Source organism: Triplophysa dalaica, chromosome 6, assembly GCF_015846415.1.
Source record: "Triplophysa dalaica isolate WHDGS20190420 chromosome 6, ASM1584641v1, whole genome shotgun sequence".
NCBI lineage: Eukaryota > Metazoa > Chordata > Actinopteri > Cypriniformes > Nemacheilidae > Triplophysa > Triplophysa dalaica.
In genome coordinates this window covers 6,361,342-6,384,218 of record NC_079547.1, presented here as the reverse complement: position 1 = coordinate 6,384,218, position 22,877 = coordinate 6,361,342, and the positions used below count along the sequence as shown (strand labels likewise).

The 22,877-nt window shown below is 38.9% G+C and overlaps 3 protein-coding genes and 1 long non-coding RNA gene across 5 annotated transcripts; 3 read left to right on the top strand and 1 right to left on the bottom strand.

Moving 5' to 3' along the window:
- Window positions 1-344: 344 nt before the first annotated feature.
- Window positions 345-6,609, top strand: etv5b (ETS variant transcription factor 5b). Of its 2 annotated transcripts, none has more exons than XM_056751539.1 (12): window positions 345-488; window positions 1,682-1,838; window positions 2,026-2,113; window positions 2,221-2,268; window positions 2,465-2,515; window positions 3,401-3,524; window positions 3,613-3,900; window positions 4,202-4,491; window positions 4,605-4,667; window positions 4,782-5,020; window positions 5,108-5,209; window positions 5,325-6,609. In XM_056751539.1, exons 2-12 carry the CDS (start codon window positions 1,791-1,793, stop codon window positions 5,559-5,561), a joined length of 1,578 nt encoding a protein of 525 aa, XP_056607517.1. In that variant the 5' UTR covers window positions 345-488; window positions 1,682-1,790; the 3' UTR covers window positions 5,562-6,609. The 2 variants fall into 2 exon arrangements, with proteins under 2 accessions (XP_056607517.1, XP_056607516.1); XM_056751538.1 differs by having other exon boundaries at window positions 5,108-5,215.
- Window positions 6,610-8,498: 1,889 nt separating this feature from the next.
- On the top strand, window positions 8,499-11,155 carry LOC130424674 (sorcin-like). The gene is made up of 8 exons (XM_056750528.1): window positions 8,499-8,726; window positions 9,351-9,527; window positions 9,603-9,672; window positions 9,814-9,857; window positions 10,016-10,163; window positions 10,373-10,486; window positions 10,629-10,687; window positions 10,814-11,155. The coding sequence occupies exons 1-8, from the start codon at window positions 8,703-8,705 to the stop codon at window positions 10,838-10,840; spliced, it is 663 nt and encodes a 220-aa protein (XP_056606506.1). The 5' UTR covers window positions 8,499-8,702; the 3' UTR covers window positions 10,841-11,155.
- Window positions 11,156-11,287: 132 nt separating this feature from the next.
- On the bottom strand, window positions 11,288-13,393 carry LOC130424676 (uncharacterized). The gene is made up of 3 exons (XR_008906965.1): window positions 12,935-13,393; window positions 11,957-12,084; window positions 11,288-11,744 (listed from the first exon to the last, which is right to left on the bottom strand). It is a non-coding gene; the product is annotated as an uncharacterized LOC130424676 (long non-coding RNA).
- Window positions 13,394-20,138: 6,745 nt separating this feature from the next.
- LOC130425290 (sorcin-like) lies at window positions 20,139-22,872 on the top strand. Its single transcript, XM_056751532.1, has 8 exons — window positions 20,139-20,439; window positions 21,065-21,241; window positions 21,318-21,387; window positions 21,529-21,572; window positions 21,731-21,878; window positions 22,088-22,201; window positions 22,344-22,402; window positions 22,529-22,872. Exons 1-8 carry the CDS (start codon window positions 20,416-20,418, stop codon window positions 22,553-22,555), a joined length of 663 nt encoding a protein of 220 aa, XP_056607510.1. The 5' UTR covers window positions 20,139-20,415; the 3' UTR covers window positions 22,556-22,872.
- Window positions 22,873-22,877: the final 5 nt, after the last annotated feature.

Here is a 22,877-nt window from a genome sequence, read left to right as displayed (position 1 = left end):
TAAAAAGTACATGTTCTAAATTTGATATATTACCCTGGTAACAAAATGATATTCCAATTTTCAAACGGAACAAAAAATGAGAGCGGACTGCGAAAGCCTCTTCACTCTGTTCAGTTGCTTCTGGCCCTTTAAATCGAGTCTTTTGCGGCGGAGAAACATCTGGTTGTTGAATGAAACTCGGCCATTCATAAAAACAGGACAGGACTCTGCTCTGATTGGCTCACACTGCGGTCTAACGAGTCCCGTGGTAATGCGGAAACAGCCATTGGCCAAGCTCTTGACGGGCGTGAAAAACTAGCCAATCGGCGTGAGTCCCAGCATCAAGCCGATGCTCTTGGAAAAGCAGGCGATCCCATTGAGAAAATTTCAGTCGCGTCAAGCTTGAGGCGAGTGTAAAACCCAGTGGAGCTCACAAAGGCAGCTTGTTTTTTCTTTAGGATTTACCGAGCTGTCTTTTTTATTCCACGAAAGGATTTCATCACCGTCGGGTGAGTTTATTTTGCGTGCTGCTCTAGTTTTGTATTGCTTTACAATCTCATTTTTACTTCGACTATCCGAATTTGTTTTGTAAAGTTGCATTTACTTGCAACACCACGCTCATTCGCTGGCTCACACGCCATTTTCTTTGTGCGTATATTTGGCAACCATTTCTTCGTAGTTTGTTTTTTATCCGTACTTTGTGTAGTTTATATTAAACTCCACTTTAATTGTTGTTTGGCAACCGCAAAATACATATGTGGTTTGACGAAGTGTCTCTCGCGCCTTTGGTATTTTTATGAATGGAACGGCTGGGCTTTTCTGTCGCGCGCACTAAGGATCAAATTTCACTTCATTGAGAAAAACAAGCGGCCGAGGGGAAGGGGGGGCGAGATGCGATAATGGGCGCTGGGGGGAGGGGTTTGAACTTCTTGAACTCGCTCGGTTAACTCTGCTGTTATGCTATAATCTTCATTTACTTATTCAACAACTTTTCCTTCCGTTGACTGCCTTTATTACCGGCAATAAAAATCTTTAAGAACACAAGCTCGACTTTTTCAGCACTAAATGTGCAGACGCACATCTCTTCTGTTTTATTAAGGTCTGATGATAAGTCTCAGGAAGCAATAATGTTAAGCGCTGGTTATTTAATTTGTTCTTGCCCCAGAGATGCTCGGAGGTGTTTTCTTGGCCTCACGACTGTAATACGATTTTATGGCCTGAACACTTACGTCAGGGAAAATAAACACGTGTGTGACGAAGCATGAAGACTTGTTTAGGCTGCGGTTTGTTTAACTATTAGGAGTGCATTTTAAAACAAAATAAAGCATTCACGTTAAGCAATTGCTTTTATGTACAATTTGATCTTTTTTGGAGTCTAATGTGGAGTCTTGGATACTCACGTGGGCAACAGATGGCACTGTATGGTTACGTAAGGACGTCCATCTGTACCATGAGACTTAAATGGTTTGTGTGAGCTAGAGGGAGTGCAAGTGTTCCTGCTCTAGTGTAGCACACTTCATCTGAGCAGGAGCCGAGAGTGAGTGTTATACAAACAAACTGAATAGCTAAAGATTTCACAGATCAAAGGGACAGTTGGCCCTTTGCTGTCAAGGCCTGGGACAATCATTGACAGCTGCATCAGATTCTGACACAGCACCCGTCTTTCTCTAAGTGCCACTTTTCTCGGCTCTTTTTTCGACAGGCGAGGACATCATCCGTGTGATTTTGGTGGGCCCACCCCCTTTATCCCCTGTTATTTCCATTTTACCAGCCCGCTGCAGCCTCTTGGGCAGCAGTGACAAGCAAGTGACATGGACAGGTTTTACGATCAGCAGGTCCCTTTGATGGTGCCTCCTAATGTAAGTCCACTTCTCCACTCCACATACCTTCTTTTTCAATATTTTTGTTACTATCATTTACATTTCAATGTATGTTGCTTTAGGCCCCTTTTTGATTTGGACCCCATTAATAGTTGTTTAGTCTTTAGGTGGAGGGCAGATGATCACAAAATGTTATTGTTAAAGTCGCCGTTATCTTATTTTGCAGAAGTCTCACATGCAGGAACCGACATACAGGCCTTTCAGTGACCGAAAGAGGAAGTTTGTTGAAACAGAGCTGGCACAGGATACAGAAGGTAAACAAATGAACGTGCAATCAATCTATCTAAATCTGGCCATTTAGCCAAGACCCACCAACAAAGCTGCCCTATTTAAACACAAATTAATCTTTTTTTCTTTACAGACCTCTTTCAAGATCTGAGCCAGCTACAAGAGATCTGGATTGCAGAAGGTAAAGTCTGGTGCATATGCTTTAACAATCGTCTTGGTTATGGAATACATTTTATAAGTGTGGTTAAAATGCGACGGGGGTTAATGATCATTTGCTGTATGTGGTTAATGCATCATCCCAATGGGTTTATTTTAAACACAGTGAATATGTCATGCCTCTGTCAGTTTGTGTAATAAGTTTTCTTCTCCATCTGTAGCTCAGGTACCAGATGACGAACAGTTTGTTCCAGATTTCCAGTCGGATAACTGTAAGTACCGTTTCCTTGGAATTTCATACAGCAAGGAAGTAGAACTGGTTGTAAAATAGCCTGTAGTTTTAATCTGTTTCTTATGAATTCCATTAGCTCAGTTTGGTCAAGAGCTACTGGGCCAGCATGTGAAAAGCATGGCACGGGGTAATTTACATACATTTTTAATACCATAGTTTTAGATTTTTTTTTTCCGATTTTGATCTTAGAACTTTTTCTGTGTCCGACACAATGAGGAAGCACAGATTTAAGATATTAGCTTGGTGCGTAAAAGAGTGAGGCCCAGCCAGGTTGCCATTGCAGTGCTGTAACTCACTGCGGCCTCCAGCCCGGTGACATTTTAATGGGTTTTGGATCCTGGGTGCGCACACACTGGTTATTCTGCGCTGGTTGAACAGTGCCATGGCTGTTTCCCTTGTTAGTTTTTCTTGCCATTTATCAGTCTGAATAAGTCTGATTGTGTGCATTTTCTAAGGCGTCAATGGTGTTTATTATAGAACGTGAATGCACATGGATGTTTGCATAGAAATTGTGTGTGAGAGGGTATGTGTGTTTGTCTGGCACAATCCCTCTTATCTGGCGTTGTGCCGGTCGCTCTCACAGGCCCCTCTTTCACCACAGCTGGGCAATGGGGCCCTTTTTCCATAAGCATCACGTGGTGGTCTACAAGTTCGAACTTGATGCCTCCTTTTTAGAGGGAAAAAGTTTTTCTCTCCCACTCAATTTCAGTAGTAAATATTTATAAAACGCACGCTACACATCAGAACTTACTGGCGTATGTTTCAAATTGACCTTAAAAACTAGCTCGGTTGTTTATTACACTATGAATATACAGCATTTTTTGGTGATTTTAATAAATATTTCGGTTTTTGTGTCTTTCTATAGTGATGTTTCATAGACCACCTCAAACAAAAGTGAAGAGGGAACTGAGTCCAGGCAGGGAGTTTTCCCAATGTGGACAAGAGCAAAGACTCTCTCCCTATGGAGAGAAGTGCCATTATAACTACAGGTACATCTTTTTCTCACCCTCGTATGTAGCTCGCTTTTTATTTATTTTGTTCTAAAACATCAATCTCACTCTGTCATCTCTATTGTAGTGCCTTTGACAGGAAGCCATTTTCTTTTAACAAGCCCTTGACGCCCCCCTCCACTCCGGCATCGCCCTTTGGCTCCTCCGCCAGTGCAGCGACACACCCTCTGCCAAAAAGAGTGATGCCTCCAGCACAAACCCAGTCACATGGGCCGCCACTATTGCCTGGCTCCTCCCACCGCTCCACCCCACCCCATCAGAGAGCACAGACTCCTCTCCACAGTCAAAGCCCACCTTTTGCTGTGCCCTGCCCCCCTGGCAAGCACCCTGAAGCCTCATACAACACGGAACACAGGTATGAATATGTGATGCCTTTCTTGTTTCTATCTTTGACTTCTGCGTGACCTGCTTGTGCGTGTTAAAGGTGCCGTAATCTGCTCAGTTTGTGGCCTGTTTTGGGTATTATCTTGTTAAAGGTGCCACATTCACCTGGAAAGGAGTGCTATGTTTATACCATTAAAGTCTCCTGGGTTAACTAACGGAAAGTAGGGATTGAGACCAGGGCTTATCTCTTTGAGGTGAAACTGATGATCTTGGTTTCCTTCAATGTTCTCGATAACATTAATTCTAACGTCATCTCTCTTTGGTGTTCTTAGGTTCCACCGGCAACTTTCTGAGCCCTGTCTGCCCTTCCCGCAATCAGATGGCCATTGTCAGACACCTTACCCCCCACAGAGCCCTAATCACTTTCCCCGGAATAGCCGGCCCCATTACCACCGGCAGATGTCTGAACCAATGGTGCCCATGCCTCCCCACGGCTTCAAAAAGGAGATTGTGGATCCTCGCTACAATGACCAGTGTGAACAGAGGATGGGTCCTCCTCGCGCCCCGCTGTTCCACCAGATGTCAATCAAACAGGAGCCCAGAGACTTCAGCTTTGACGCAGGTGAGTTTCGCGAAGAAGTATTCTGATATGTCTGGTTTTGGGACTGTTTAAATAGTCATGCAGTTACACTTGGCATTGTTAACCGTGAATTGTTCCTTTTAATTTTCTTGAAGAAGTACAAAACTGCCAGTCATCTTTTGGCAAATCAGGAAACTTCTATGGAGCAAATAATGAGGGTGAGTTCTCATTCTACCACTTCCGATACGCAGTAACCAAATTACTGTAATGTTGCATATCTTTTTCAGACTATCTGTATTTAATCCACTTTTTAACCCTGGTTGTGTTTGCAGGTTTTGCGTATGACGGAGAGTCCCACCTCTATTACGATGATGCATGTGTGGTTCCAGACAGGCTTGAAGGAAAGCTAAAGCAGGAAGGCGGGATGTTCAGAGAGGGTCCGCCGTATCAACGGAGGGGATCTTTGCAACTTTGGCAGTTTTTGGTCACTCTGCTGGATGACCCAGCCAACAGCCCATTCATCGCATGGACAGGGCGTGGACTTGAGTTTAAACTCATAGAACCGGAGGAGGTCAGTGTTGTATGAAGAATGAATTCAACAGGCTTTTATTTCAGCTGACATGTAGAGTAAACGTCATCTTGCACGCTTTTGCTACAGGTTGCTCGACGTTGGGGTATCCAGAAGAACAGGCCTGCGATGAACTATGACAAGCTTAGCCGCTCGCTGCGTTACTATTACGAGAAGGGCATCATGCAGAAGGTAAAGGCACGTTCCCGTTCCAATGTCCTTTTTTCTTTACGTCGAAAATATCAGATTTCCCAATCAAGACATGAATATATGCCTTAATATTTGACTCTCTCTTGCTCATGCGCAGGTTGCTGGAGAACGGTACGTTTATAAGTTTGTGTGTGATCCAGATGCCCTCTTCTCCATGGCGTTCCCTGACAACCAGAGGCCCAGTCTGAAGGCCGATCCCGAAAGTGTGCAAGTTCCAGAGGACGATACTGTTCCACTCTCTCACTTTGAAGAGACTAACGGTGTCACCTATCCAGGAGAGGCCAGGGACCAGTGCTTAGCAGGGCCGTCTTTTCCTGACAATTACGCATACTGAACTGTCACAACCCCCTCGAAACTACCGCTGAGCGGACCAGTAGAACTCTAAGATGCATTCTCACACTCCAAAAGCAGCTCACGTCAAATTGTAATCACTGAGAAATCTGTAGCACCTGCCCACGAGTCTTTAGACTTGCTTGCCAAACTTTAACTGTTTGTTTTACTACACAGGTTCCATGTTGAAAACGCATGGTTCCTTTTTTTTAAGTAAACAAAAAGGGACACAACAGTATTTTTCAGTATAATCTCTGATTTTATATGTATAAATACATGTATATTTTGAAATATGGCTTTTGTGTACTGCTTTCTTTGTGTATTGGACATGGTGTTTTTCAATGCTCTATTTCAAGTGAGTTTTGTAGAATACTTCTGACAATGCATAATGATGAACCTTGGGTCATGTTGTCATTATCAAGGTACATGGTTTTTATTATAAACTAAAAAAATCTCCAGCTGGCCAAGTAAAATGCTTTATAACAGTTCAGAAATGGTTATTTACACTGCTCTGCTTTTGTAATGTGATTTTTATGGATTTGTGGGAGGGTGGTACGGGTACTGAGAAGTGGAATCTATGTATATTATGAGTATATTTTTGCAAAGGCTGCATTGTATAAGCCATACAACAGACGTTTGTTCAAATATGTTCTTTTTGTACGGTGAGTTGTGTGAATTTGCAAACCAACTCTTGATATAGAGAAAAATCAAAACTGATAGGCCTCTACTGGTTTAGGATCAGTCAAGCTTCTGCACGCATGTTTGTTTACCAAAGGTTAATGGCAAGGCAGTCTGATCTCTGTTCAGTAGTAAACTGAAAGCATGGCAACCAGACTTCCAGCTCTTTCCACCTTCACTGTCAAACTTATTTGTCTGGGTACAACAGACCCCTAGTTCTGTTTCACAGTGGATAAAACTTGTCATGTTGTCTTTGGATGACCATTTCTATCGTTATAAAATTTCAAGTACAGTTTTGGTGTACAACTACAGATCTGTATTTTCTAAACAATCATATCGTACAGGATAAATAATAAAACCCACATAAACTGTTACTATTGTGATTATTTTAGTGTTGTTTTATAATTAAATTCAGACCAGTGGTACACCACACTATGTGTTACGATTTGTTAACATTGATAAATGCATTAGCTATGAACTGTTTATGTTCATTGTGCATTATTTAATGTTAACAATTACAACCTTGAATTTAAAAAGCATATTAGTAAATGCTTACATTAACATGAACTAATATTTAAAAATGTCGGAAAGATTGTTGAGGTGTTACTGAAAAAGCAAACAAAGAGGAAAAGTAAACTAAGAGTAAGAGCCATCATTAAACTTGGACTTGGTGGTGTACATGTGGCACACTGAGGTATCACATTTACATTTGTTTGTGTTTTTAAAGGCTTTTCAGTTTAACCCAGCAAAGGCAGTGTGACAAGGCGATGTGAAGTAACAATATATTACATAACTATTCTAGTGACTCTCATTCTTTTCTCCTCTACCACTTCTTTGCTCTTATAGCAGTCTTAATCCTCCTAGTGACCTTGTTTTACTGCGTCAGACAACAGAAGGGTGATTATGTGATCATATACTCTTATCATTATAAGGAACACCATGCTTGAGGAATATTTCATTTCCATGTGCTACATTCTGGGTCAAGGTCATGATGTTTAAAAAAAAATACATTAAGTTTAAGGGACAGATCACCCAAAAATGAAAATTCTGTCCTCACCCTCAGATTGTTCCAAACCTGTACAAGGTTTTTGTTCTTCTAAACACAAAGGAAGATATTTGGAAGAATGTCAGTTACCAAACAGATCTCATCCCACATTGACTCCAATACTATTCTTTTTCCCTACAATGGCAGTAATTAGGGGAAGAAATCAATTTGATTATTGACATTCTACCAAATATCTTCCTTTGTGTTTAGCAGAACAAATAATCAGAACGAAATAAACAGAAAGTCATATTTATGAAGGTTTGGAACAATCTGAGGGTGAGTTAATGATGACAGAATTTTCGTTTTTGGGTGAAATATCCCTTTAATAGTCATGACAACATTGTAGATTAATAATTTTAACCGAACAAAGTATTAGTTTAAGGCAAGCATAGGTTTCATATTTCATTTAGGCTAGTGTTAAGAAGTCAGAAAACGCCCAAATATCTCGTCTGAGTAAAAAGAGGAATTCATTCGGGGGCCGATAACAATTTTCACATTTTATTTTTTAATGAAGGCTAAAAAGACCACAAGAAGAAACCTCAGGGGGTCTGAATTCCTAGATGCGGCCTGCCATGTGTGAATGTAAGTGTCCTACACTGGCAGCCGAGAACCCTTCCCCAGGCCAGTGAAAAATATGGAGCCGAGACTTTTAGGGCTAGAGCGCCTGCCGGTGGTATTTCACGTTACTACACGTTGACGTTATATTATGTTATTTTTTCAGACGGCACTGGCATATCCTCAACTATTTTACTTCCTGCCCTCCATCTGAATTTCGCGCTCTCACGTTGCAGCATCGTGACGTCACGTGAAACCAACCTATTGCCATTGATCGAATAAAAAAATTACTTCATTTTAATCTACAAAAATATTGGTATCGTCATGTAAGGGATCCTGCTATGCCAACCAGTTCTTAAGTTAAAACAGGTTTGTATTCTGTGTTATTGGCCAGTGGCCACCTAGGTTATCAGTCAACTGCCCAAACAAAGTTCTGTGTTGCTTCCGTCAACAGATTGCTTGACATATTGCAACGCTGCGCATACAGGTCTGCGTATGACATCATGTGCCGCGAGAGAACAATAGTCTCAAAGTGCTCTCGCGTTACTTAAAGTCGTACTCTTATCAGTTTGCGCAGCTCCGCACGATGTCGAACACACCCAGCAGCGAGTAACTAAGACATTTGGAACCGGTCCAAAATCAGCTTCCGCATAATTCTCATGACGTAAATTTTAACTAAACCTGATCAGCCCAAGCGCTGCCGGTCCCACTATTGCGGTCTGGCAAACGGGTTCGAATGAATGACGTCATCCAATCACTTCCCGTCAGTGAAAGTACGGAAGAGATTCGCAGGGGCCGGAAACTTGTATTGTAACGCGATTTTTAGTCAGTTTCTGTTCCCTCTATCTAACGTTACTATCAGAAAGAATGGCCTACCCAGGATATAACAGTGTGAGTACGAATTATATTTTTACATTAAACTAGTTTAGAATAAAGTTGGTAATTAGCTTAAGGGGAGACATATCAGGGAAATCGGATGGATCATCCACATTCTGAGGCAATCTACATAATTGCATTAAATACGACGGCAAACGTAGCAACTCGTTATAGTTGAGTGTCTTTGTATATAAAATCCGGTCTGCTTTAAACCTACCGTATTTAACTGCATGTTTTAAAGTAAAAAATCGTCCGACCATTACAGGGTCTTTTTTCACGGAAAGCACGCCTATAAAAGCATCACCTTCTTGACTGTAAATAGGTTGTGGGCTGAGCTTTATTTAGGCCAAAGATCGATTCCCATGCGTATCGCTTCGAAAACATGTAATCAGTTTATCTCGATTACTAGGTGTGCTTTGGAATAAATCCAGATACAGTAATAGATATTTTACTCATTGTATTAAACAATTGGTTGGTTCATTGCTCAAAGTGACGAGATATTAATAAACACGTTCTACTGTATATTCAGTGTCTTTTTACAGCCATCGTACTTTGAACTGAACCCCAAGGTTCGTTGGAAATGCATTATTCACACTTGTTGCAACACGCCTTACAAATATTTCACTCACTCACTTGCAGTACGGTGGCCCAATGCCAGGGGTCCCAGCTCAGGGAATGCCAATGCCTGGGATGCCAGCTGGAATTCCTCCTGGGGGTGGATACCCAGGACAGCCATATGGGGGCTTCCCTGGCAGCTTTCCTGCTCCCCCTGTGCAAGATCCAATGTGGGGATATTTTACAGCCATAGCTGGACAGGTGGGAGCAAACCAATTCTAGTAAAGATTCTGTGAGATGGGATGGTATGTAGTTACATGAATGTATACATTTCAGGATGGTGAAGTTGATGCTGAAGAACTCCAAAGGTGCCTCACCCAGACCGGGATCAGTGGTAGCTACAGTCGTAAGTATCTGCTTATAAACACTTGTGTGTCTTTAAGATTTGTTCAAAATTGTGTATTTTAAAATTATATGTAAAAACAGATCAATTAGTCAAAGTGACAAGCAAAGTGGTCATTCTCATTATAATGCATTTTCTTTGCAGCCTTTAGTTTGGATACTTGCAGGATTATGATCGCCATGCTGGATGTATCCTTCACAGAAACATAGACCACATACTTATTTTACAGTTCTTCAATCGTTGTAGCTTTGTATACCTTGAGCTGTTTCCTCTCTTTTGGTCACAATCCCGTGTTTGCTCTATTAAACGATGTTGTGCTGTTGTTTCTTTAACCGCATATCTGCAGAGAGATTGCACTGGAAAGATGGGCTTCAATGAGTTTAAAGAACTCTTTGCAGTGCTAAATGGCTGGAAGCAGAACTTTGTTATGGTGGATAGGGACGGCAGTGGAACCGTGGAAGGTCACGAGTTGTCCCAGTGTATTACTAACATGGGTGAGACAGAGTGCACACCTTTCCAAAATATAGAAATTAAGTTTTATTTGAACAGGCTTAAATGTAACTAGTGCTCAGGGCAAAATATATGGTTAAAAACGAGAGCCACAATGTTTGTTTTCGCAAAGGAAAGATTGATTACAATTGTCCTAAGACACGTGGCAAAAGAGAGTATGATGTAACTACAATGTTGTGTCATGTATGAACAGGATACAGAATTACCCCACAAGCACTGAACTGCATCATCAAACGGTATAGCCGTTCAGGGAAGATCTACTTTGATGACTTTGTGGCGTGTTGTGTGAAGCTAAGATCACTCACAGGTGAGTTTGTACTAATTTTTTAAGTACTAACTTACTTAAATACAGAATACATTTTAATGCAGATCTGTATGGTCATTGACAATATAATTTTACAAATTGTAATACCAAATATATTAAATGCAGCATTTTTTTCTTTTTTTAGACAACTTCAGGAAGAGAGACACGATGCAGCAGGGCATGGTGAACTTTCAGTATGATGATGTGAGTCATAATGAAACCCATTCTTCATTTTTGCCTGGTTTGATTTAATCTGTCTTGCTCTTTTAATAAATCTGAGATAATTCATAAGTACTTTGCATGTCTAACCACTTCATTTTGCTCTTGCAGTTCATCCTGTGTACCATGTCTATCTGAGGGGATTTTCCTTACAGGCATGGACTCCAGAAGTACTGACTGAGTCCAGCAAAACATTTAGAGATATTTATACTAATGTGTCTGGTCATTTAAACACATTTCCTAAAGCAAATTATTATGCCAGTATGATTTATATTTGAACATGATAGCTAACCATATATTGCTTTAAAATTCATATTTGTACCATGGTTTATTTTAAATAGTTTCATATTCATACTTTGTGACATTTTAACTGTGTATTATGCTTAAACAAAATATAACCAGATCATGTGCTTTTGCAAATAAAACACGCCATATATTGGTAGTTTTGGCTTTAGAATGTTTGCGGTCTTTGTTCACCTGATTCCACAGCTGTTATTTTTAAGAATGCCAAATAATAACTGACAGTTTGGTCTTGCTGATAAGGATTTATTTTTTAAACCTTTTTAAATGGGTCTGGTATTTAATAAAAAATGGTGTTAAGGCATATTCACTAGGGAAAAAAATTACCCCATAACTTATGTATGAGTAAAGTAAGATGATGATGTAGCCCATCCTGCACTCCATCGGGTGTTTTTTTATTCCAGGAAAACCTTTTCACTGTTACAGTATTCTTATTTTTATAATATCGTCTCAAATAACTGGCGATCTATTCACAGTGAATCGTGCTTGATGACCTGTTTGCTGAATTTAAACCCCCTTTACAGTGGGCGTGTGTCACTTTAATGAGACCGATAGATACAAACAATATCAATCAATCTTAAAAGTTATATCACTAAATAAAATCTAATACTATTGCTGCCTGTAGGTCGGTCCTGTCAAAAGCAGCAGTGCTCTGGAACCTTCTGTTCAATGATCAGCTGTTAGTCTGGGCCAGGACTGAAGACCACCTCCTCGATAAGCAGCCTCAGTATCTCTACGTAGTCTATAATGAAAAAAATACAATAAACGCGCAGGTTTTCCACAGAAAGATTGGTTGTAAATCTAAAACAAAGGTCAATCAAACAGCATTTAACATATTCCATTTTGTATTCAACATCATACATGATAGAATGTTAACTGGGTTAATTATCTTTTGTCAGATCAACAACTTTTTTCATGTTTATTGGAAGATCAATTTTTCTATTAGGAACTTACTGCATGATGGTGACGTTTTACATGAAAGCAGAAAATGTTCATCATTTTGCATTTTGGCCCTCTGACTTTATTCACCCAACTAGTAGCATCCATATACATGACTATAGTAGAGAGCAGCAAGTAGCAACCTACAAAGTTAAATTAAGGGATGAAAAGGAAAAAAATAGTTAGAGGGGGTTCAGTGAATCGTGAAACGATATTTTATCATTTTATCACAGACAACAATATTTTATTTTATATAGAATGGCACTTCAGTAGTCCCATCTGCTCAACATTCCCACAAGGGAATGCCACACTGTTTGGATGAAAGCATTTGATGCTGAGGGCTTGGTTTTACTGTAAGCTGCCGTTAGTCTTTTGAAAAGGGCCCAGGTGCGTTAACCTAGCCGCTAAGTTTAGACTGCATCTTAACAACTAGTCCCACAAACTAGCAATTAGTGAGGCTAAGCAGTCTTACTTTCATATGGGCCCAATCTACCTTTTTATTTGACTGATTTAAAGAAGTTATGATAAAAAATAGGTGAGAAGTAGACTTCTAAGACTAGTCTAAGCAGTTTATGCAACCGGGTCCAGTTCTCGAATCTGATTGGCTGAGAGCCATGCGATAGTCCACCAGTATCATCCACTACCAAGGTTTCAATTACAGATTTACACTATTAATATCATAATGTCGATTAAAAAGTAATGTGGAATGACTGCGTTTCCATTTAACGCTGTTATGCGATCAAAGTGTATTTTGTTTCTTCTCTTGATAGGTCATTCTGGCCATCCTCCTTTGTACATTTTATGGCAAGTTGCAAACCAACTTTAGTGCATAGTGCCACCTCCTGTGATGAAAAATTGAAGAGAAATTTCTATATTTCCTTATATATTTTCCATTTACCTCAATGTTCCAAAACAATCTCATAACTGCACTCATTTTCCTTCATTTGGGGCATCATATAAGATATTAATCAATGTGAATTCCATACATCCTACCTCTCCAAATGTTCTGCCAAACAATGGTCATGTGACTTTTGTACGCACGGTGATTTGTAAATACAAAAACTTTTCCAATGCAGTTTTGCGAAATATGCCTTTGTCGTATTGCCTGAAAACACTTGCGAGCGATAAAAAACACTTTCCGATGCATTGGAGTTTTTAAGAAATTTACATGTTTTCATTCTTGGGCGTATTTTCAATGCTCCATTTCAATTTGCGCAATTTGAAGGGTAATGGAAATGCAGCTACTGATGGTATCAGCAGGGGCTGTCCTACGGTAGGTGTTGTACCGAAATCCGACTCCCCGGACAAATCATACTCCCCTCGCGTGCACGCGCTTTATTCACATTTGATAGGCGGAGTTAAGAGTTCTGTTTGCTGCGGTTCTATTTCACACTTCTAGCCCAAGGGAATGAATGTGTAAATTAGTCGTTGTCAAAGTCCTAAAATCTACGATCACCAAAAAGATGTTAAGCAATACTATGGATTAAAAATGTGTCATGTAAATAAACACACAACAGAATGGTAGGTCGATTTAGCTCTCTCGTGGAAGCAATATCTTCAAGACCACTCGGAAAATTTGACATGGATTATCACAGTAAAGGGATAGTAATGCATTGTATGCAGACTAATTTGGATGCCCGATGTAATTTATCTGTGCACAACTTTGTTCCAAAAAGTAATGTCACGATATCTTTGGATTCGTGGAGGACGTTTTGCTGTTGTCATGTTACTAATTCACACCGTCTTTCAAATAACTTGTAGGCTGATCCTTTACTTTTCCTTTGATACTTGCATATGAATGTCATTTAAAATACAAATATTCAATCATTGAAGTATAGAGAAATACATTTATTCAAGGTTATAATGTGCTCTTATAGAAGACACAGTGGGTTTATTATAGGGGGTATAATTTTCACAACAATAACCAATATACCCGTTAATAATGTACTCCCCTCTTAATCTCACTTTAATATTATCACAGGCACATCACATATAAGATACTGACACATCTTTATATAGAGGTTGAGTCTTTAAAAGCATTTGACTCTAGCTTCAATACAGTGGGTTTATTATAGGGGGTATAATTTCCACAACAATAACCAATATACCCGTTAATAATGTACTCCCCTCTTTATCTCACTTTAATATTATCACAGGCACATCACATATAAGATACTGACACATCTTTATATAGAGGTTGTGTCTTAAGAAGCATTTGACTAATAATTTTTCTGTCATCACAAATAGATTATTATTTATGTGTTGTATATATGTATGTTAAGCTTTCTTGCGTATACTATAATGATATTTTTTTTTTTCTCACTCATTTGATAGTAAAAACTAGATGGTTCCATAGTCACATGCTACTATAGGTAAAGGATTATTTACAGTTGTGTTCAAAATTATTCAACCCCCACTGAAATTGATTGTTTTGGTCGGTTTGACATTGATTATGATCATTCAGTCATCCTGCTTACAATTAAATCAAAGAGGCACGTGTAGGTCAGACAAATATAACATAACATTTATAATCAAATAACCACAAATGTTTCTTTTGAGCTCACATCATTATCAGTTTTATTCAACCCCCAAGTGACATTCGATCTTAGTACTTAGTACAACATCCTTTTACAGTTATAACAGCTTTTAAACGTGAAGCATAGCTTGACACAAGTCTCTTGCAGCGATCTACGGGTATCTTCACCCATTCATCATGGGCAAAAGCCTCCAGTTCAGTCACATTCTTAGGCTTGCGCACTGCAACTGCTTTCTTTAAGTCCCACCAGAGGTTCTCAATCGGATTTAAGTCTGGTGACTGCGATGGCCACTTAAAAATGTTCCAGCCTTTAATCTGCAACCATGCTCTAGTGGACTTGGAGATATGCTTGGGATCATTGTCCTGTTGAAAGGTCCAACGTCTTCCAAGCCTCAGGTTTGTGACGGACTGCATCACATTGTCATCCAATATCTCCAATAATTCATGGTACCTTGCACACGCTGAAGCTTCCCAGTACCTGCAGAAGCAAAACAACCCCAAAGCATGATTGACCCCCCGCCATGCTTCACAGTAGGCAAGGTGTTCTTTTCTTCATAGGCCTTGTTCTTCCTCCTCCAAACATAGCGTTGATCCATGGGCCCAAACAGTTCTAATTTTGTTTCATCCGTCCACAGAACACTATCCCAAAACTTCTGTGGTTTGTCCACATGACTTTTGGCATACTGCAGTCGACTCTTCTTATTCTTTGGGGACAGCAAGGGGGTGCGCCTCGGAGTTCTGGCATGGAGGCCTTCATTACGCACGGTGCGCCGTATTGTCTGAGCAGAAACTTCAGTACCCACATCTGACAAATCTTTTCTCAGTTCCTCAGCAGTCACACTGGGACTTTTCTCCACTCTACGCTTCAGGTAGCACACAGCAGTCCAAGTCAGCATCTTCTTTCTGCCACAACCAGGTAGCGTTTCAACAGTGCCCTTTGCCTTGAATTTGCGAATGATGCTTCCTATGGTGTCTCTTGGTATGTTTAACATCTTTGCAATCTTCTTATAGCCTTTGCCCTTCCTGTGAAGAGTAATCACCTGTTCTCTTGTCTTCCTGGACCATTCTCTTGACCTCACCATGTTTGTAACCGCACCAGTAAATGTCTAGAAGGAGCTGAGTATCACAGTCATTTTAAAGCTGCCTAATTGAAGCTTATTAGGCTTTATTGCTGCTCCCTGATATCCACAGGTGTTTTCAATACCTGATTGAAAACACGTCATTCACATCATGTGAATCAAAATGTAAATTAAATGTTATACTTAATTACTGTAATGTTTTTGTCTTTAAGTTTTATTTCATTTAAGTATTTGCATTGATTTATTATTTTATTTTCTTTCATTTTCAGTTTTGTCATGACAACTCTCTGTGGGTTTAGCATGGTAGTGTGCATGACATTTAAATGTATTTGTTCTCTGCGGAATGATTTTTCCATGCTGCTGCAGCGCCGTGTAGTAAAGTATGTCAGATTGGTTAAGACTTTTGGACTGCACAATTTAGAGTTTAATGCCAGAACTAACTCTGTCATTTATTATTATCTAATTTAAAGTATTATGACAAGGGCTCATCACAAAGGTTTACATAGGGCCACCTGATGTCTAGGATGTGCCTGTGATTATATTAATCTGAAGCACAACCTCTATATAAAGATGTGTCAGTATTTTATATGTGATGTGCCTGTTATAATATTAAAGTGAGATTAAGAGGGGAGTACATTATTAACGGGTATATTGGTTATTGTTGTGGAAATTATACCCCCTATTATAAACCCACTGTATTGAAGCTAGAGTCAAATGCTTTTAAAGACTCAACCTCTATATAAAGATGTGTCAGTATCTTATATGTGATGTGTCTGTGATAATATTAAAGTGAGATAAAGAGGGGAGTACATTATTAACGGGTATATTGGTTATTGTTGTGGAAATTATACCCCCTATTATAAACCCACTGTATTGAAGCTAGAGTCAAATGCTTTTAAAGACTCAACCTCTATATAAAGATGTGTCAGTATCTTATATGTGATGTGCCTGTGATAATATTAAAGTGAGATTAAGAGGGGAGTACATTATTAACGGGTATATTGGTTATTGTTGTGAAAATTATACCCCCTATAATAAACCCACTGTGTCTTCTATAAGAGCACATTATAACCTTGAATAAATGTATTTCTCTATACTTCAATGATTGAATATTTGTATTTTAAATGACATTCATATGCAAGTATCAAAGGAAAAGTAAAGGATCAGCCTACAAGTTATTTGAAAGACGGTGTGAATTAGTAACATGACAACAGCAAAACGTCATCCACGAATCCAAAGATATCGTGACATTACTTTTTGGAACAAAGTTGTGCACAGATAAATTACATCGGGCATCCAAATTAGTCTGCATACAATGCATTACTATCCCTTTACTGTGATAATCCATGTCAAATTTTCCGGGTGGTCTTGAAGATATTGCTTCCACGAGCGAGCTAAATCGACCTACCATTCTGTTGTGTGTTTATTTACATGACCCATCTTTTATCCTTAGTATTGCTTAACATCTTTTGGTGATCGTAGATTTTAGGACTTTGACAACGACTAATTTCAATAGCATCTGGCTGCAGACGAGATGCACTGTCAGTCACATGCACTGTCAGCCGCGCATGCGCACTCGTCACATCAGCCGCGCATGCGCACTCGTCACATGCACTCTCAGCCGCGCATGCGCACTCGTCACCTGCACGCTCTAACGTATTTCACGAGGTGAACTGTAAGATTCTATTAATAAAATGTGAAGGTTACTGCTTTTTAAGAGTACCGTGAATACTGGTGGTTCGGTTCAAGGCCAGGTATTTATTATAATTATAGCTGAAATACAGTAATGTGCATCTACACTAATAATGAAAATACATAACTAAATAAAACCTTTTCTTGTACACGTATTCTTCCACCCTAAAAATATAAACAAACTCACATATAAACATAAATGTCTCATTCTACAATAAACAGGTGCTTGTTAATCAATGGTTTAATGATACAGTTTTATTATATAGACGTACTATATATATGACGGATCATATGTGGCATTGTGAAAAAATTGTAACATAAAATCATAAAACAAAACAAAAAACGACAACCCTGTTCAATCTTGTACTCGACAAAAGACTAAGATGCATTTTGTCCACCACATTATCTAAAAATGTATGCATGTCCTGCATAAAAGTAAAAACAAACATCAGAGGCTCTACACTATCATGTTCTATGACATCTACTGAAGAACTGTTCCAAGGCCTCTGCAGCTTCATCATCCTCTAGCACATTATAAGTGGAAGCTGAACTGATCCAAGAATATCCCCAGAGTTCTCCAAGTACCACTGACTGGCAGTTTGGAAGATCCGTCATGACACGCTCCTAAGAAACAACAATGCAGAAGATGATAAATAAAAATATGCTGAACAATAACGGCCACAACCTCTCTAACAAAACCTACTTTTCGTGGAGACTGAACCACCTTCTTCGATGCAAACTCACAGATGAAAAGATTGGTTTCATCTATCCTAAAAAGCAAATATAAATTTTACTTACCTTTACGGCTACCTTTTTAAGGTTGCTGGTACTTTTCCTGAGGAGTTACCTGAGAAGTTACCTGTCCGTCAAAAGGCTCTTCCTGTTAGTTGAGAAAATACAGCACAAGTTTACCAAGTTAGTCATGACAACCGTTAAAGACATATTTCAAATTTTCCTCTCATACAAGCAATCGAACTCTCTCTCATACACCACTACTATACTATCACTCACACACTGTCAAAGCATTCACATGCATGCTATCAAACTCATTAACACAACCATTATAAAACTCTCAGACATACACATATATTGGATAATTTTTTGTTTTTTATTCAGGGGTAAAAGTAGATATAAAGAACTTAATTAATAAATTATAAAGAAAATGATCTAATGACACAAGGATTGAAAGATTTTTGGTAGTAATTGTTGGACTTTTAAGTGTCCTGCATGTTCAAAAATTGAAGGTAGGCAATCTCTAATAAGTATTGACGTTTATTAATCAGATTATAACAAAATACTGCGCGCTGGATTGCTGGACAACACTCCTCTGTCTTTCCAAGAAACAACAACCCCCACAGCACATATTCACAGCATTTATTGTTATTTAACGCAGATCTCACTTCTGCTGGGGGGCCGGGATCCCCCTTGTTTACCCCAATCACCAACTTCTGCCTTATCTGGTTCCTGCAAAACACTCCTGAGAAAACAACATACATTCCACATACCTTCCCCCACCCCCTACACAACTGCAGCCAAAGATGCCCCCTCTATCTCACATCTCCTGTTGAAAGCACATTTAGTATTGCAAACAGCTTTTAAATACTTCATAATATGAGGTATACGGTTAAACTCTAATGCATCATTGCCAGAAAATAAACATTAATAAAACATTAACTATAATGGAAATGAACATTATTAAAACATGATAATTCCCTCATTTGCGCAATAGTACGTTTTAAATGCCTTGAATGGTCGTTTTCGTCAATGGCTTCAGTGAGGGGCAAAAAGGGCAATGAAACGATGTGCAACAAGAAGTGCACTGTGGTATCAGGTGCTTTACACCTGCTAGGACTATTGACTGATGCATCTGTAAGCAAAAATTTAGATAGAAATGAAAATCATTCTGATGTGTATAATATTCTTTTGTTTTTGTTTAGCTATTTTATAGGGTTAGGGTTCCAACGATTCACTGTGAGCCGATTGAAAATCGATTATAATGTGTGACGATTCAAATCGGTTGAGGTGTGAACTGAATGGAAATACATTTTTAACCCTAACATTTTTAAACAGCAGGGGCCACCATGTTCACTGCAAAACTAAACGTGGACTTGCTGATATTTCGTAAAAATGCCTTAAAATCTAAGAAAGGCCCAGACAGTATTAGTTTATTTAAAAATAATTGTTCTAATATTAATTTGTTTTAATATTGCAGGTTAGTTTTGTTGTTTGAAATAAAACATAATTTATTAAACAAAGAAACGTGAAGCATTTAAGAAATAAGACAAGGGAAGTTGTTCATTTTGTAAAAATAAATCTTGAATTAATAGCATCGTGAGCTGAGTGAATCGTTACATCCCTATATTTGATAGATTTCAACGTCAAATTAAATAATGTTGAGTAACACATTGTCTAAAAAATAACTATATAGTGCAGGTCACCTACAAACTTTCCTGTGAGTTTTCAAGCAACGCTACAAAATTAATTTAGATAACGTTAGTTCTTCAATAAATTACTGTATGAAGAACATGTATCGTTAACCAAGTATCATAGATGCGATATATCTACCATTGATTATAAGGATTAAGTTAGGTTTCGAAAACATTATCTTATATATTAAAACGATACTTTACATCTATCTTATACTGTATGAATGAAATCAATATACTTACAACAGTCGTCTGATAATGTTAAAGAACGTTTTCGATTATATTTGTCAAATAATTCATAATAACACTTTTACCTTGACTTAATCTTGTATGAGAATAAATAAATAAATTGAATATTTAATAAATATACTTATAATTGGCCTGTAGGTGCATTTAATTCACACACGTGTCTGACAGTTTGTTTGAGTGCGCATGCGCGGCTGAGACTGCATGTGTCGGAGTGCGCATGCGCCGCTGACAGTGCATCTGGCCTGAGAGTGCATCTGGTCTGTAGCCAGACCCTTCTCACTAATTTACACATTCATTCCTGGGGCTAGAAGTGTGAAATAGAACCGCAGAACTCTTAACTCCGCCTATCAAATGTGAATAAAGCGCGTGCACGCGAGGGGAGTATGATTTGTCCGGGGAGTCGGATTTCGGTACAACACCTGAAACTTGTATTGTAACGCGATTTTTATATTCAGTTTCTGTTCCCTCTATCTAACGTTACTATCAGAAAGAATGGCCAACCCAGGATATAACAGTGTGAGTACGAATTATATTTTTACATTAAACTAGTTTAGAATAAAGTTGGTAATTAGCTTAAGGGGAGACATATCAGGGAAATCGGATGGATCATCCACATTCTGAGGCAATCTACATAATTGCATTAAATACGACGGCAAACGCAGCAACTCGTTTTAGTTGAGTGTCTTTGTATATAAAATCCGGTCTGCTTTAAACCTACCGTATTTAACTGCATGTTTTAAAGTAAAAAATCGTCCGACCATTACAGGGTCTTTTTTCACGGAAAGCACGCCTATAAAAGCATCACCTTCTTGACTGTAAATAGGTTGTGGGCTGGAGCTTTATTTAGGCCAAAGATCGATTCCCATGCGTATCGTTTCGAAAACATGTAATCAGTTTATCTCGATTACTAGGTGTGCTTTGGAATAAATCCAGATACAGTGATAGATATTTTACACATTGTATTAAACAATTGGTTGGTTCATTGCTCAAAGTGACGAGATATTAATAAACACGTTGTACTGTATATTCAGTGTCTTTTTACAGCCATCGTACTTTGAACTGAACCCCAAGATTCGTTGGAAATGCATTATTCACACTTGTTGCAACACGCCTTACAAATATTTCACTCACTCACTTGCAGTACGGTGGCCCAATGCCAGGGGTCCCAGCTCAGGGAATGCCAATGCCTGGGATGCCAGCTGGAATTCCTCCTGGGGGTGGATACCCAGGACAGCCATATGGGGGCGTCCCTGGCAGCTTTCCTGCTCCCCCTGTGCAAGATCCAATGTGGGGATATTTTACAGCCATAGCCGGACAGGTGGGAGCAAACCAATTCTAGTAAAGATTCTGTGAGATGGGATGGTATAGTAGTTACATGAATGTATACATTTCAGGATGGTGAAGTTGATGCTGAAGAACTCCAAAGGTGCCTCACCCAGACCGGGATCAGTGGTAGCTACAGTCGTAAGTATCTGCTTATAAACACATGTGTGTCTTTAAGATTTCTTCAAAATTGTGTATTTTAAAATTATATGTAAAAACAGATCAATTAGTCAAAGTGACAAGCAAAGTGGTCATTCTCATTATAATGCATTTTCTTTGCAGCCTTTGGTTTGGATACTTGCAGGATTATGATCGCCATGCTGGATGTATCCTTCACAGAAACATAGACCACATACTTATTTTACAGTTCTTCAATCGTTGTAGCTTTGTATACCTTGAGCTGTTTCCTCTCTTTTGGTCACAATCCCCTGTTTGCTCTATTAAACGATGTTGTGCTGTTGTTTCTTTAACCGCATATCTGCAGAGAGATTGCACTGGAAAGATGGGCTTCAATGAGTTTAAAGAACTCTTTGCAGTGCTAAATGGCTGGAAGCAGAACTTTGTTATGGTGGATAGGGACGGCAGTGGAACCGTGGAAGGTCACGAGTTGTCCCAGTGTATTACTAACATGGGTGAGACAGAGTGCACGCCTTTCCAAAATATAGAAATTAAGTTTTATTTGAACAGGCTTAAATGTAACTAGTGCTCAGGGCAAAATATATGGTTAAAAACGAGAGCCACAATGTTTGTTTTCGCAAAGGAAAGATTGATTACAATTGCCCTAAGATAGGTGGCCAAAGAGAGTATGATGTAACTACAATGTTGTGTCATATATGCACAGGATACAGAATTACCCCACAAGCACTGAACTGCATCATCAAACGGTATAGCCGGTCAGGGAAGATCTACTTTGATGACTTTGTGGCGTGTTGTGTGAAGCTAAGATCACTCACAGGTGAGTTTGTACTAATTATTTAAGTACTAACTTACTTAAATACAGAATACATTTTAATGCAGATCTGTATGGTCATTGACAATATAATTTTACAAATTGTAATACCAAATATATTAAATGCAGCATTTTTTTCTTTTTTTAGACAACTTCAGGAAGAGAGACACGATGCAGCAGGGCATGGTGAACTTTCAGTATGATGATGTGAGTCATAATGAAACCCATTCTTCATCTTTGCCTGGTTTGGTTTAATCTGTCTTGCTCTTTTAATAAATCTGAGATAATTCATAAGTACTTTGCATGTCTAACCACTTCATTTTGCTCTTGCAGTTCATCCTGTGTACCATGTCTATCTGAGGGGATTTTCCTTACAGGCATGGACTCCAGAAGTACTGACTGAGTCCAGCAAAACATTTAGAGATATTTATACTAATGTGTCTGGTCATTTAAACACATTTCCTAAAGCAAATTATTATGCCAGTATGATTTATATTTGAACATGATAGCTAACCATATATTGCTTTAAAATTCATATTTGTACCATGGTTTATTTTAAATAGTTTCATATTCATACTTTGTGACATTTTAACTGTGTATTATGCTTAAACAAAATATAACCAGATCATGTGCTTTTGCAAATAAAACACGCCATATATTGGTAGTTTTGGCCTTAGTATGT